Source organism: Euprymna scolopes, chromosome 9 (genome assembly GCF_053919585.1).
Source record: "Euprymna scolopes isolate OS-2025 chromosome 9, ASM5391958v1, whole genome shotgun sequence".
In the NCBI taxonomy this organism is placed as follows: domain Eukaryota; kingdom Metazoa; phylum Mollusca; class Cephalopoda; order Sepiida; family Sepiolidae; genus Euprymna; species Euprymna scolopes.
The window spans coordinates 131,789,580-131,806,404 of NC_136490.1; the positions used below are offsets into that span (position 1 = coordinate 131,789,580).

Below are 16,825 nucleotides of genomic sequence, written 5' to 3' on the forward strand. Positions count from 1 at the left end.
AGGTATTTTTGTCATTTTTGAGTTTTAGATGGACATACATACATATGCACATGCAAGATCCTTTTAGCCATTACACAGCCTGATACAAAATGCATGTACATAACTCCCCACTCAAAGATCTGCAGAAAGGTGCATCTGGAAAGATCGTCAAACATTTGGGAACATGATCCTTTACCAATAATAACAAATTGAAAAGTGACAATGCTTTACGACAAAGACATACAGGCAGGCAAATACATCAAAGAGAAGACCATTAAACCAGCTATTGTCATCTGGAATAAACTCGAGAGACTACTCTCATCATTCAGGGTCTATACAGATTCTCAATGTCCATTTTCAAGGAATTGTTCTGACAAAATTACATTTTCAAAACAAATTTGGGGTTTGTTTTACAATTCACTGCAATTTGAAAAGTGGTCAAAAATTACAACAAATAAGTGTTACCATCTATATATATATAAAAGCGAAAATGTATGTGTGTATGTATGTACGCTTTTCCTCGATGTCCACAAAAGGCTTCTTTCAAAGAAGCGCTTGCTCAGTTCACAACTTCTTAAAACTTTTTATATCATCTATAAATTGTAATATCTCAGAGTTATCCACGGAGCTCGCCTGTCTATTTAATTTTATTGACTTTCAAACGTTAATTATTCGACATTTCCCGCATCGGCACGCGTTACATTCGGTTTTCGGTATAAAAAAAGCGAAACTTGACTCTAATCACAGGCCGAAAGCCAGTTGTCTCGAGAGCTAAGTAACGTTTGATCAATGTCGACTTCGTCATATCAGACTGTAGCTTTCATTTCGCTCCTCCTAATAAACAGGGAGCGGGTTTTTAAAAACAAACAAACCGATTTATTCACCTCATTCAAAACTGTCCCGCACAAAATTGTAACTGCTGAATGGTTCCCACCAGTTTTGGCAAATAGCAAACAGAATCCTGAACAGAAGCGTGTGCTCCATCCCAACTATTATCAATGGACCTGAGGTAATCTCGTCAGCATCAGACAAAGCCAAACTCTTTGTCAAGAACTTTGCAGCTAATTCTACCCTTTGCGACCAAGACCGCCAACCCCCAATATTTCCTCCTGTATCAGAAAACACGCTATGTGATATACGTATATCTGTACGTGATGTTGCCAAGCTAATCAAAAACCTTGATTCCAGTAAAGCAACTGGCCCTGATGGTATTCCAATTATAGTACTCAAAAAACTTCAACCTGAACTAGCGCCCATACTTACAAAACTGTTTAATCGTTGTCTTAAGGAGAATAGTTTCCCATCTCCCTGGAAAATCTCATCAGTATGCCCTGTATTTAAGAATTCAGGTGATCGCTCATCCCCCTCTCAGTACAGGCCAATAAGTCTCCTGTGCGTCATGAGTAAGTTGCTAGAATCTGTGTTAAATACAGAAGTAATCAAACATCTCAACAAAAATAACCTTCTTAGTGACACTCAATATGGTTTCCGTTCTGCTAGATCTACAGCAGATGTCCTTACAGTTATATCGCATAGGATTAGCAAATCTCTCGACGGTGGCAATCTTTCTAGGGCAATTGCTCTTGACATATCTAAGGCCTTTGATAGGGTATGGCATAAAGGTTTACTTCATAAGATCGCTAGCTATGGTATAGCTGGAAAAGTCTTCTCAATTATTAAATCATTTCTTTCTGATAGGTTCATAAGAGTAGTAGTTGAGGGGCAAAAATCAGAAGCTCACAGTATTAATGCCGGTGTCCCTCAGGGATCCATCCTGGGCCCAACTCTTTTCCTGATCTACATTAATGATCTTCCAAATCATATCCTTACATCATTTGTAGACATTTATGCTGACGACACTACCATTTATGGTACCACATCTAAGACAGTAAACGAGCAAGTACTCTCCAATTCTCTCTCCTCTGATCTTGAGCATGTAGTACAATGGGGAAAGGAGTGGCTGGTTACTTTTAATGCATCCAAAACCAAGCTTCTCTCTTTACATCATCAACATTTTAATCCACATTTGTCATCAATTGAAATGAATGGCTCTCGTCTTCAGGAGGCCTCAAGTTTTGACAAGCTTCTGGGCTTGACCATTACTCCTGATCTTAAATGGAACACGTATATCAAATCTGTTGCCAAGGCCGCTGGAAAAATGGTGGGATCTTTCTATCGATCCAGTAGATATCTCACTGCTGATGCTATTCTCTATCTATATAAGAGCCAGGTACGTCCAAGGATGGAATACTGTTGCCACATCTGGGCAGGAGCTGCTAGAAAGGACTTGTCCTGCCTTGATAGAGTTCAAAATAGACTTCGTAGCCTCGTAGGAGATGTCCTTTTCTCCTCCTTACAACCTCTATCTCACAGAAGAGATGTTGCGAGTTTGTCTCTGATGTATCGTTATTTTCATGGAAAGTGTTCAACTGAGCTTCAATCTATGGTCCCCCCTCGCCAAACTTTCACAAGAAACACTCGTCTAGCTGTAAACACTATCAATAATTTCCCCCACTCTTTATCTGTGCCTAAACCTAAACATAGATTCCATGAACAAAGCTTCTTTCTTAGAACTGCACGCCTGTGGAATTGTCTTCCGTTTTCCTGCTTTCCGGCTGACTACAATATGGTTGTGTTCAAGTTTAAGGTAAATAAGTTCTTGATGAGCCGTTCCATATAAGTTATTAAATTTACCAAATTTTCATTACTAATGATTACTATATTGACCAACTTCTACTGTACACTCTTTAACCCTTATCCTTGAGTGGCCTCTGGGCCTTGATAATGTGGTGATGCCTTTGTAAAAAAAAAAAAAAAAAAAAAAAAAACCTATCGCCGTCACGTCAATCAAAAACGCGCACCTGCTTTTTTTAACACTTTACTATTTTCCAACTGCGCGTCGTGAAGGGTTCGTTTTTTTTCACGGGCACCTGTTTTTTTTTCACATACCCCGAAAAACACCCAGGCAACGCCGGGTACCCCTTGCTAGTAGTAAATAAAAGTTACTTTGCAACCTATTTGCATTATTTTTTGTGTTTTTAAATAGTTTTAAATGCTTTTTATTTTATCTTAAATATTAAGTCTTTACAACTTTTAAATTTCTACCAAGATTGGCTGCTGTTTTGTCCATTCTTTTTTGTTCCGTCTGGCCTCGGTTTCAATTATCACAATTTTTTTTTTTCGGGGGGGGGGGGGGGGGGTGCCATTGGATCTTGTGAATACAAGAATTACGTCCATTTATCACGCAACTTACCCAATGTTATTGTATGGAAAACATCAGATAGTTTTGTAATCAAGAGACATAACTATTGTATCCACAATAATACGATTTGATTTCAGAACAATCTATTTTGATTTTAGTTTCAATATTTTAATAGTATTTTTATTAATACTTAAAAAATAATTTAATAGTATTTATTTCGATTTTATTTTTAATATTTAAACACAAATTTTTACTGGACATAAAGAATATGATTTTCAAGGTAATAGAAATAAGGCCTTTTCAAGGCAAGTCAAAATTCAAGGACTTTTCAAGCCTGTGCAAACCCTACCATTGATGTAACTCGCCTGAACGGATATGGCCTAAATAAAGTCAAACGTGAAAAAAAAAATCATGAAATATGAACACTTGAAGAATGACTTACACAAGAAAAAAGCATTATACCGATTGTGGTAGAGGCAACTGGTCTAACAAAAAAAGAATTTAAAAAGACTTAGATGCAATTCAAGCTGCAGTGAAGTACAAATGGCAGTTCTTTAGAGACATCTATTCTCAAATGAACTCTCGGATATAAATTTAACGCATAGTAGAATCAAGCGTTAGTCCCAGAAGTCCCTTCAAACTAACAGAAGTAAAATATTTAAAAAAAGTAACTGGCCTTTTGTATTATAGACAGTGTTCTTCAGCAAAACTATATTGGCATTGGTTTCCAAAAATTTGGTGCTAGGCCCCTTTCTACCTCCGCCTCAAATAAATAAAGGAAAAGAATAAAGACACGTAACAGAAAATATTTAATCAGAAAGACTGTGAAAATGTTTTCGTAAATTCATTCTTTTACGATTATTTCTGAGTTCATCCAGCTGATTTCCATTTTCTCCACTTGTAGGATTCTTAGCTGCTTTTTTGTTCCAAAGATATATTGAAAAAAAAAAAAACTTGTGAAAGACTTAATTACAGATAAATAACATCTTTTCTTTAAGGATCTTTGGACTATTCAACGCATCTGATCTTCCACTATCTGCTCCAATTCATCTTTCAACTATAATGCATTCCAAGATGGTTGTGTGGTCACAAGGAAATATACAACGCATCCATTAACTATACATCAATAGCATGCAATTTCAAAGCAAACGAAAACAAAACCTGTGACAAAATATTCATGTAATATTTTTTTATGTTTGGTTTTATTAGCCAGCCATGAAGAGCTGCATTTGTTTTTATTATGTTAAAATGAATGTCCAGATAGTTCTGCTGAGAGTTATCATTACGTGATTCCATGCTTCTGTTTGTGATGGTCGTTCGAATGCGTGTCTGGATGCGAAACCAGACCCAAGTAGGAGTTGGTAAGGAAGTCGGCACCTGGAACATTGCTCAGGGCAGCATGGATATCGGCAATGGACAGTTCTTCTGGGTACCTTAAGAAAAAGAGAAATAATGATAAGCACAATTTTAAGAATGATTTCAACTGAATGGGTGTCATTTTAAAAGACGTCCATTGAATAATAAACTCTCAAACAAAATAAAAAGATTTGGCTTCATTCATTTCTCTTGTTTCCAAATTTTTGAGATGTGGATTCATAACTTGTATTATTTGAATTCTTTGGACTACTATCCTCACCTTGAGTGTAATTTTCACAATGTTTTAGTAAATATAAACTTTGATCTTTTTTTCAGATGTATCTTATTAAATTAATGAGTCTTTTTGGTGAACTCGGAATCTGCATGGAACCATTTTTTTAATCCACAGAGGTAGAATGCTCTTGTTCCATCAGTCATGATTGGACAAAAGTCCTGAGTAATTCATAATTGTGTTAGTATTGCTTGCGTTGAGGAGTGAACCTTGAAGTTTCACAGAAAGGTTCACAAGATACAACTGAAGAAAAATGGAAGTTATGTCGTCCGCAATGTTGTAAAAATAACACTCGAGATGAGAACAACGGTCTGAATAATCGAATACACATTTCTCTTCTGACACAAAAAAAATTTTTTGTTTCTGCATAAAAAATTTCTATATTAATAAAATTGTGTGACCACTTCTTGTGTGCCTGTATAGTTTGACACAACATGACTTTCACATCACTTTTTTAAAACTTCATACAAATCAGATATTTATTAAAAATCAAAAATGCAAAGTACTAAAACAAAATTTTTACACAATTCTGTTGAAAAATATAATTCAATTATAAAATTAAATCTGCCATAAAACATTTTACTTTCTTTATAAGAAAGTCAGGCATTTTAATAGCAGAAAAAAAAAAGAATAGATTACTTCACAACCCTTACAAATTTGAAAACATTTAAACTGGCTTTAAAATTCATAGTAAATCCTCATATATTAAAGAATTGAAAATTTTAGAAGTTACAAATAAATTTTTGGTTTAATTTATAATTTTATGACCAAATGATACTACAATCATCATCATATTTGGCTGAACGTCCATTTTACATGCAGGCAGATAGATCTTGGACAACTTTTAGTAATTTGCTTTCAAATCAACTCATCAAACTTCTGATAGTCTTGAAGTTTTGGGAATCTTTCTTAATTGGTCTCTAATGCTCATAATTTAAACATAATAATTGGAGAGATTTGACATTTTAGAAAGGGTAGGAAAGAGAAAGGGGGGGGGGAGATTAGCCCTCCCCACCCAAACATCCATTTAAAATGTGATACTTGAACAGACATCTGCCTACCCACACCCGTGCTAACTCGCTCTCATATATTAGAGAGAGAGAGAGAGAGAGAGAAAGAGAGAGAGAGAGAAATTCAAGAAGAATTGCTATTTAGATAATACAAATTTGTTTTATAAACTGTCAGTCTATTCTATGTCTAGAACAGAGTAAAAAAAGTTAAATCTTAAGTGCAAACTGACTTACCTCCCTTGGCTAGACTTCAAGGCGAAGGCTGTTCGGAGAACATCGGACATTAAATTCTTCAAACTCTAAAAAAAAAAAAGAAAAAAAGAGAGAGAGAGATTAATTAAAATTATGATGATGATAATGATCATCCACATTTTCCTCATGAAAAAACAAAATAGAAAAATTTGCATTGTCGACAAATCCATGATGGAAAAATAATATTGTACACCAAAGATCACATAAATTGATCAAGTAGTTTTATTTTTTAAGAAAATAAAATTCTGTGGCTAAATAAACTGTGACAATATCGCGACACCATCTTGAAAAAGTCCGAAGGAACAAGGGAGATAACTCCAAATAATTCAAGCTTGCAAGATTTTAGGAAATCATTCTTAATATGGAGAATGAAAGATGGCATTGGAAAAACTCAATTTCGCTTAAAAATGATTTTCTTTATAAAAATAAAACTACTTAATCAAATTATGCGATTTTTTGTTCATGATATTTTTTTTATATCTCGCGATCATGCAAATTCTTCTTTATTTTTTTAATTGGGAGGGGAGTTCTCGACAAGCACCATTATTATTAATTACTTTTAAGTAGACATTAATTTGTCTGCAAATTGTTGAATGCGCATGTTCATGAGCAGATGTTTTATTTGTTCAGTGACTACCTTTTCTTTTCACTAATCACTGATAACCCAACTATGAAGCAGATAGCACTGGATAAAAAAAAAAAGGTTTCTTCTGGCCATTGAATTTACATCTCTTGAAGTGAAGACATGCACATCTTCATAGACTGGATTATCCACACGAGGACTCAGTAGTAGTGTAGGCAGGATTGGCAATCTTTGGACAATTAACATTTCTCCATACGCAGATTGGTAAAATTAAAAAAAAATCAGTTAAAGACAAACACAATGATGACTTCAGGTTTTGAAACCAGAAATGGGAAAGTTCCCGAGGATTGTACAACAAATGCTGACAGCCCACTCGGGAACGCTGACCATGTAGTGATAATGGTAGAAATCGCCCTAAATTCTAGACCCAAAACTGAAGAGCCAGCGCTCAAAACAACAAGATATTATAAAAAGGCTGACTGGGAAGCAATCAGAGATGCCCCATGGGGAAATATTTTTTCTCTTCCTGCTGAACAGTGCGCAAATGAGACCACTGAATGGTTCAAAACAGCAATGGAAGCACATGTTCCCATGCGGAAATTTTATAGCAAGCCCCACTCTCCCCAATGGTTTACTTCGACTTGCGCAACTGCCATTGCTCAAAGGCAGCATGCATACCGCAGATTTAACCGGCATAATTCCATTTCAAACAAACATAAGTATATAGAAGCTAGAAGTAACGTTAAGAAAGAAATAGCGACAGCTAAGAGAGAATTTACTGAAACCACTAAAAAACGCATCGAAGCACAAAAATTAGGAAATCGTGACTTCTGGAAAATCTACAACAGTGTAGTAAATAATGGGCAATCAACAATTCCCCCACTAACCAACAATCACGAGGTTGTTTGCTCAGCAACCGACAAGGCTAATATGCTTGCCAGCCGGTTTGCCTCAAACTCCACACTGGACCCTACCAACCACCCCCTGCCTGACTTTCTTTGCAGACAGACACCACGCTAGACGATCTAAAAATCACCCCTGCTCAGGTACACGCTATCATAAAAAACCTTGACAATTCAAAAGCATGTGGACCTGATCTCATCCGAGCTGTGCTATTAAAAAAGTGCTCAGCCGAAGTAGCTCCAGTTCTCTCCAAACTCTACAACAAATGACTTAATGAATCATGCTTTCTGGGCTGTTGGAAAACTGCTTCTGTGGTACCAATATTCAAGAATTCTGGCGAAAGAACTGACGCATCAAATTATCGCCCCATTAGCCTCCTCCCACTTTTCGCCAAAATATTTGAGACCATAATTAACCATGCTCTAGTCCAGCACCTTACAGATGCTAAACTTCTGACTGACAAACAATATGGATTTAGACAAGCCCGTTCCACAGCAGACATCCTCACTGTAATCTCTGAATGTATATACCATTCACTGGACAAAGCGGGGGAGGGCAGAGCGGTAGCTCTAGATATATCTAAGGCTTTTGACAGGGTATGGCACAAGGGTCTCCTCAGGAAAATTAAATCATACGGTATCACTGGTAGAATACTTAACATAATTAAATCCTTAGATAAGAGAAAAATCCAGGTTGTCCTCGATGGTCGTACATCTAAACAGTGTGATATAAATGCGGGAGTGCCTCAGGGATCTATCCTTGGACTTCTATTGTTCCTAATATTTATTAATGACCTCTCCGACAAAACTGCCTCTGAGATGGGTATATATGCTGATGACACTACACTCTATAACAGGCATGACAGGAAAACAAATGAACACATATCTAAAGAAATGGAAAAAACACTAGAGGATGACCTCCAATCTGTAGTGGAATGGAGACATAAATGGATGGTCACATTCAATGCTGCCAAAACTAAACTGGTTTCCTTCAATAATTACAAGAAACCTTCTCTGCCACCAATAGCAATGGCCAGTGACTCCCTGTCTGAGAGTACATCTTTCAAACTGCTTGGCCTAACGTTCACAGGAAACATGAGTTGGAACAATTATATTGAAAACATTGCCAGGGCCGCTGCGAAAAAGGTAGGTTCTCTCTACCATGCTAGAAAACTACTTACACCTGAAAGTATCCTGTACCTCTATATTCACCCATGTATGGAGTATTGTTGTCACATTTGGGCTGGTGCATTTGCTACTAGTCTCTCACTCCTAGACAAGGTTAAAAAAAGAGTCGCCAATCTGATAGACCCTGAACTGACATCTAAGCTTCAGCCTCTTTCGCATCGACGAAACGTTGCATCCCTCTGCCTGTTCTACAAGTATTTTTATGGTGAATGCTCTGACGAACTGCAGACACTTGTGCCCCCACGACATAGACACCCTCGACAAACCAGACAGGCAGCTAAATCCCACCCCCACACAATAGAGATCCCTAGATGTAAAAGATCTTTCTACTCCAGTAGTTTCTTCCCCAGAACCGCTAGACTCTGGAATTCCATTCCAGGTTCCTGCTTCCCTAACTGTACTGACATGCAGAAGTTCAAGTGCAACATAAACCGACATCTTGCTGCCCAAATCCCAACATAGTGCCCCAGTAGTTGCTGCCCCTGATAGTAGCCCCCTACACCAAAGTGGCAATATGCCTTGTTTGGGGTGAAAATGTAATAAAAAAAGAAAAAAAAAATATTTATCAAAAATCTGTTACCTATTATATTTTAGGTGAATGCATTTTGGAAGGGGGGGGGGGTCGCAATTAATGATTTGTTTTTACCATTTTCAAAACTTAATATAGAAGAAAATCAAACTAGTTTTGATAATTGTAATTTTTTTTTTTTTGTTTATTACAAACAATCAAGTAAAATTTTATTTTTGTATTATTCAAACAACCGTTCTCATCTTAAGTGTTATTTTCACAATGTTTCAGTCAATGGAACCACGGACCTTCTTCAGACATATCTGGTCAAACTTGGGAATTTTCACAGAAAAAAAATTCACAAGTTTTGTAACGAAGCATTGTACTTTTGTAACAGAGCATCAACGAACAAACTCAGCAGCAGCCGCAGGATAGCTAATTAATGAAAATAATAGCAACAGCAGCTGTTTTAGTGTTTTGCAAGTGTGTGTAAGCTTGTGTCACAAGGAGAAAAAAATACACATCGTGATCAAGAGGTGAAGCAAAATGTGTGCCGAAGAAGAGTGAGCATGAGGGCGAGAAAGTGACACACAGAGACTTTTAAAAAGCATATGTTATACGGCAGAGCATTGTGTGTGAAAAATCTTTTGAAAGACAACGGAATGCATTATTTGCGCTTGAAAAAAAATGCCGAGTTAGATTTATATTTTTCTTTTTTTTGTTTGTTCCTTTGCGATGAAGTCTTAAAAATTCAGAAAAAACTATTTTTAAAATCTTTAGTTTGAAATTACATTCCTTAGAAAATATTTTTGAATACTTTATTTCATTTTTTAAATAAGCTAATAGTTATTTTTATAAATAGAAATTTAACAAAATTTAAATATATTAATCACAGTAATAACATCCAATACAGAATATTCTTTGAAGAAATTTGTCTTTTATTAATGAAGCTTTACGGTCTAGTCTAGTAAAAGTTTGAATTCTGCCCAAATCTTAATTGAAAATGATGACGGACTGTTTATTGATAAAAAGCTGCTTATTAATTTCCGATTTCATGAGTAAGCAAGAAATTCATAAACAAAAAGAAAAAAATGGGAAAATACTTACAGAAAAAAGCATCATTTCACACATTGAACCGTGAATCTGATCGCTCACCTGGGTTGGTTTAAAATGGACGCCCACCTAAAGTGAAAAAAGACAAAAACAAAACACATTCAATAGCAAAAACAGTTGAATAAAAACAGCATTAGCGACTCATTACTCGGAACTCCAAAAAGTGAACACTCGTCAATAATAGAATGAAAAATAACATGACAGGTCAGTATAGGTAGAAATTTAGACGATATGTGCAGATTATACCTAAATGAGAAATTTGAAATTCTAAACTTTAAAGATCTCCAAAACTGTAGAAGTGAAATAGCAAACAACTGTACACACAGAATAAACTTCAGGATAACAATACAAAAGAAAAATGAAATTATTAACTAAAATATATGAAACTAATAAGAATAAGAAGAAGAAGAAAAGGATTCTAAGAATGCATGTGTTAAGATGAGCTCAACTATTAATTAAACACATAAAAAAAAAGGGTGCGTCATCTTAGAACACTAGAACAAGAAATAGAAACCAGTTGAACCATGTCTGAGTGAAGCCCAACTATTGGCTGATAAAAATATCAACCCATGGGTGGGAATAACAATGAATCTGATTGATTAACTAGCTAAACACCACATGTACATATAAAAACATCAGGTATCCTGATGATTCCCTATTGTGATGAAATGCGGAAGATTCTGAGTATTTTCATAACTTACTACTTATATATCTTCACACATTTTTAAAATTACAATTGAAAATTGTTTTACTAAAATATTAACTGACATTTCTGTTATAAATATGCAAGTCGCAGTACACATGAAAACATTGAAATGGCTTAAAATATCCCAATAATGGCATACTTGATGATCTAAGAAAAAATCTTAAAATCTTTTAAAATCTGACCAAAAATAAAGAATTTATGATTATTTTTGTACTTTGCACGTTTCGATATTTTTCCCCTCTTTAAGATCATATGTGTTTTGTCACATTCTTTTTTAACTACTTTTCCAGTAAAAATGCTATATTTTTATTAAAACACAAGATTAAGCAGTGAAATTTGCTGTATAAATATACTTTGTGAAAGGAATCTAAACTTGGCTTTGAAAACATCGAGAAATTAATGATTTCCAAGCAATCTGTAGTATATGTGCATAAATATGCTGCAGTACTATATAAATTCCATGTATCCATTAAAAAAAAAAGAAGTTAGAGAACTTATGCATTTTATGTACCAGTAACTGAAACTTAATACTAAGGTTGTTTATTAATGGATATATTGCAAGTTTTCTTTAATACTGTGATTAACACCTGTTAAATCACACCCTACTTGCTTTCCAAAAATATGTAATTCTCTCCTTTTTTTAGGCAATCTATATAATTATAAAACTCAAATGACCTTGTAACGAGTGATGTAACCCACTTTTCGGTTTACAACATCCGGTTGCGCATACGTGCATAAACATTAACCCATAACAATGTAAACAAATAAACACAAATCGCTTCTTTTGCAGATTTTGACCTGCGCACTGAAATATTAATGTTATTATTTCGAAATTATTATTTAACATGGGAAGAGTGGGGGTGTTTTGCAACTATTCTTTATTACAACTATACTGTCGCTATTTTCTTACAACTAAACAACTTTAACTTGTTGACAAACATAAGAACAATTCTAGTAAAGCCAAGACGACTACTAATACTACTACTCTCTATTCGTCCCTTTTCCTTCCTTCCTTTTTTAAAATTTTTTCTTTACATTTCTAGATACAAAATAGTTGTGAGAGAACGGTGAATTTGTTGACACATTTACTAATCTGTTTCAATATTAGTTTTATTTTATTTTATTTATTTAGGTTTTATTTTTTTGCTTCAGGTTTTATTATTTTTGTTTTAGATTTTAAGTTTCTATAATTTAGTTGAAGGATTCCAATATGGGTTTTTCATTCTTATATTTCTCATCGGTAGGTTCATGTGCGTTTTTGCTGCTAAATGACTTTCGTCGGCGTTCGATTTGTAGGAAAATCATGTTTAATTTTCGATTTTTGAGCGATCATTCGGAAAAATAGGTAACTTTACACGAATAGGGAGAATTTTTTTATGTTTGAGTGATCCGTCTGTGATTTTTCATTTTAATATACTTTCATAAAAATGTTTCTGCTATGTCAAAAAAAAAAAAAATATTTTCTTTACGTCACAAGTGTCACGCTCATACATGAATTCCATAGCTAATATAACATACTGACCCAACGGGTCACGGGTAGTCTAGTTATATATAAGCACATTGAAAAACTTGGCAGAAAACACACACACACACACACACACACACAAATTTAATATAAAAATCTAAGGTAAAACAATTTTAGATTTTAGGGCAATTCTAACTTTTTAGGGCAGTTAAAAATTTTTTTCTATGAAAAATAAATCCTTGGGTTCTTTTTTTTTCTAGGACAATTATGTGTTTTTAAGAGGGTCTTTGTAGGAAGAGGATTGCCACTTAAACTTCAGGTTAGTGATAGAGATAGAGGCAATTAAGTGTAAGCATCCTGAAAAATTGTCAGAAAAAAAATGTGAAAACAATTATTTAATGTAAACTACTCCACGATTTCCAGGCCATTTTAGCATTTTAGAGTAGCTAATTTAGTTTTCTTTGAGAGACAAATTATTCATATGTGTTTTTTCAGGGGGGGGGGGGGGTGCAGGTTTTTTTTTAATTTTTTAGACGATTATGTTTTAAGGGGGTTTGTATAATTGGGGGGGGGGGGCTTGCCACTCAGACTTAGGGTTAGTGGTAGAGTTATGAAAGGGCATTTATTTTTGAAGTGAGTGCCATTTGGACTTATTGGAGTTATTAGTAGGGTTAAAGGAAATTTTTTCAGGGTGGGACTTATCACTCAGATTTAAGGTTAGTCATACAAGTTCAACGGATGTAAGCTTGTCACTCAGATCTAAATCTAGTGTTAGCGTAATTATATATATATATATATATATATATATATATATATATACACACTAACTTTTTAAATTGAAAAAATATCAAGGAAACTGCTCTGAAAGGCAAGAATGGTTAGGAAATTCCCCCTCTATTCTAAATTCTAAATTATTTTTGTTGTTATTTCATTCTTTTCCATTAAGTTTTTTTTAAAGGTATTCATACATAATTGCCTGAAAAAATAAAATTTTATTTAGTATTTTTATTAAATTAGCAACAATAAAATCATTTATTACTATAATTCAAGTTTGAAAGTTAATTATATTTGAAAATCAATATTTTTGAAGGAAATTTTATAAAAGAATCACAAACTGCATTAATTTTTGACAAACAAATGTTTTTTTTCTAAAATAAACATAATTCTCACTGATTTCAAACTAAGTCACTGCTTCTTAGGTTGTAATCAAACAAACTGTTTACTTTTGCTGAAAATGGGTTACAAATTTGAGGGAGACTATTTCAAAAGATTTTGTAACAAAAGAGAATCAACGCATAATTATCATTTTAACGCATAAAAATAATAAAAACATTAATTTACTCATTACTTGAAGTACGAAAAATATTTAGAAATAAAGTTTGAAACACATCATGTTAAAGTTTCATTTTTAAGACAACAAACAAATAAATCGATAAATGTATTTTGTACCCTGACAATAAGTGAGATTGATTTTTTTTTCTAATTGTTTTCCAAATTTCAAGAAGAAATTCCTCATAGGAGAGTGGTACTGAGCTTTGAAACAACTGGGGTAAAAAAAAAAGTCTGATGCAAAATGGCCGTTTCATAACATTAACATTTTTATCATTACTTTCCTAAAAAGTCTTCAAATGTATCATGTAGATTATTATTTATTAAAGCATGTGAAAGAATATTAATTTCTGAACAAAATGGTGGTGTTTTGAGGACTTAAAGTGTTTTGGTTTCTGAAATATGACTAATCTGACTGAAATAGAACTATCTTGAAATATCTAAAGTGTTTTTATGGTCAGTGGGCATTACTAATACAAGAATTTTATCCTCTGAAAAAGAATTGTTATTCTGGAATAAGGTGACCACACTTTTTCTATGGATATCTAAATAAACCAAATCTTTGTTCAAAGTTTAATAATATTTTTGTTTTATATATATATATATATATATATATATATATATATATACATATTTTTTTTTAAAAACTATTTTTAGTATTGAGTATCTCTCGAATTTTGTTTGGTACATGAGAAACTACCTTTTCTTATAACTTTGATATCATAATTTTAAGTATAACTATTTTTTTAAAACTATATACAGATATAGGAATTAGTATTAAAGCCCTTGGAAGCATATTAAAAATTTAAAAACATTGAATAAACAGATGAAACTGTTTTTAGAACACATTAAAAATGCAAAATATTTTATTAAAGAAGGAAGAAAAATATGATTTAATTTCTTTCTTTTTTTAAGTTGAAATATTTCTGATATATTTTGGACTGTAACGAGTCCATCTTCCTTCTCTGAAGATCGACGTGTTCCGGTCGGAATATATCAGAAACATTTCAACTTTAAAAAAATAAAAGGAAAGAAATTGAATCATGTTTTTCTTCCTTCTTTTAATAAAATATTTTGTATTTTTAATGTGTTCTAAAAACAATTTTATCTGTTAATTCAATGTTTTCATATATACATATATATTTAGGAGCTGTACGCATATTCAAGAAAAAAAAAAAAAATTCAATATTTTGTTTCATTAAAAACTGACAATATAACATCGATTCAAACAAAAGATGCCAATAAATATTTCACTTACCTGTCTCGCAACATCTTGAACATAAAGGGCAGAATCACTCACAGGTAAAAATATGTGATTGGGTGTCGTCTGCCATTGACAAGAAGAACTTGATTCTGTCTCTTGCTTTATTCGAACTTTGGGGAAATCTGAAATGATAAAAAGAAGAGAGTAAAAAAAAAAAAAAAAATGATGAAAAATATTTGAATTACTATGTATTTTATTAGATATTTACAAAAAAAAAGTTTAAAAAATAAAACAATTAATCACAACATATGTAAGTTTTTTTCACTTAAAAAGAATAACAACTCTGAAATAGATAATCAAATGGCACCATAATCAACTTAAAATAATGGTGTGGTTTTTCAAGACAAACACAATGATATAATTAAAAAAAAAAGTGTATTAACAAAATTATGTTGCAGAAGTACACGTCATAATTCTGGGGGCTGTAACTGCAACAAATTGCTGCTATGATGTTTAGATATAACTGTATTTATTATCTACTAGCAGGCTGCCCGGCATTGCCCAGTCATAAAATACGTATAAATATTATATTTTAATTAATGCTGAATTCTTATTTATTATAAACAAAAATACTGTAGGTATTAAACATAACATTAAATTCCTTTAAAAAAAAAAAAAAAAACTGAAGTAAAAAAAATGGAAAGAAACTGAGACATGCGCATGTGAGTATTATGTTTTTTTCTAAACAGTTAACGTCTTGTAAGTAAAAAAAAAAAATACTTGAGTTGAGACCGAAACCAAAACCTAAAGACAGTGAATCAAGTACGATAACCATTAGGCTAGCTGGCCACGTTTTTTAAAAAGTGTTTTCAAATCTACTTATTCTTAAGATATGTCATCATGTGAATGATTCACATATGCGCATTTGTTAAAAAGTTGACAAACAGATAAAAAACCCAATGACCTCCAATATAAATCTTTCAATTTTAACCCCTTAGCAGCCCTTTTTCCAGATGAAAACAAATTAAAAAGTTCTCCACATATCTGAATACCCTATATATCAAATTTCAAGTCTTTAGATCAAAAATTCATTGAGAATATAGGTTGAAAAATAGCCTCACAGACACGCACACATTCTCATTTTTATGGATATACTAGCAGGCTGTCCGACAGTTGATAGACAGAGAAAAATCCAATGACCCCCCCCAAGTACCAATTCTTCAATTTTGACTTCTGAGCAGCCTTTTTTCCGGATGAAAACCGATTAAAAAGCTTTTCACCTGTCTGAATGCTCCATAGACAAAATTTCAAGTCTGTAGATCCAAAATTTGTTGAATATACAGGTTGAGAAGTGTCCTCACACACATTTTCACTTTTATACATATATAGATAAGTTCACTTATTCCTGAAATGTGTAGGTCAGCTTCCCCCATAACAAATATCTATACAGCTGAATCAATTAAATAAAAAAAAATCAAATTTTTTATTTTTTTTATGAGTAACAACTTAACCATTTGGAAAATCTGAAAGAAAAAAAAAAAAAAAAAAAAAACAAGACACAAGGAGATAACTTTTGAGATACAGGCAGTAAAAAAAAAAAAAAAAAAAAAAAAGGAAGGAAAGAACAAGGCAGAAACTGTTAATTTCTCGTAGAAGTTGTAAAAGAAAAAAAGCTTGATAATAAATATGTTGGATTTTCTGAAAGAAAACGGTTATTTTCTAGACTATTAAGCCAA

The 16,825-nt window shown here is 33.1% G+C and overlaps 1 protein-coding gene across 1 annotated transcript in view; it reads right to left on the bottom strand.

Moving 5' to 3' along the window:
* Positions 1-3,971: 3,971 nt before the first annotated feature.
* LOC145284841 (YEATS domain-containing protein 2-like) overlaps positions 3,972-16,825 on the bottom strand; it is a 100,743-nt gene continuing 87,889 nt past the window's right edge. Inside the window, exons 14-17 of the mRNA XM_080133821.1 lie at positions 15,144-15,271; positions 10,380-10,454; positions 6,074-6,138; positions 3,972-4,614 (exon numbers count right to left, since the gene is read on the bottom strand). Of these exons, the coding sequence (XP_079989947.1) occupies positions 4,464-4,614; positions 6,074-6,138; positions 10,380-10,454; positions 15,144-15,271 (419 nt within the window). The 3' untranslated portion in view covers positions 3,972-4,463. The remainder of the gene's footprint in view (positions 4,615-6,073; positions 6,139-10,379; positions 10,455-15,143; positions 15,272-16,825) is intronic.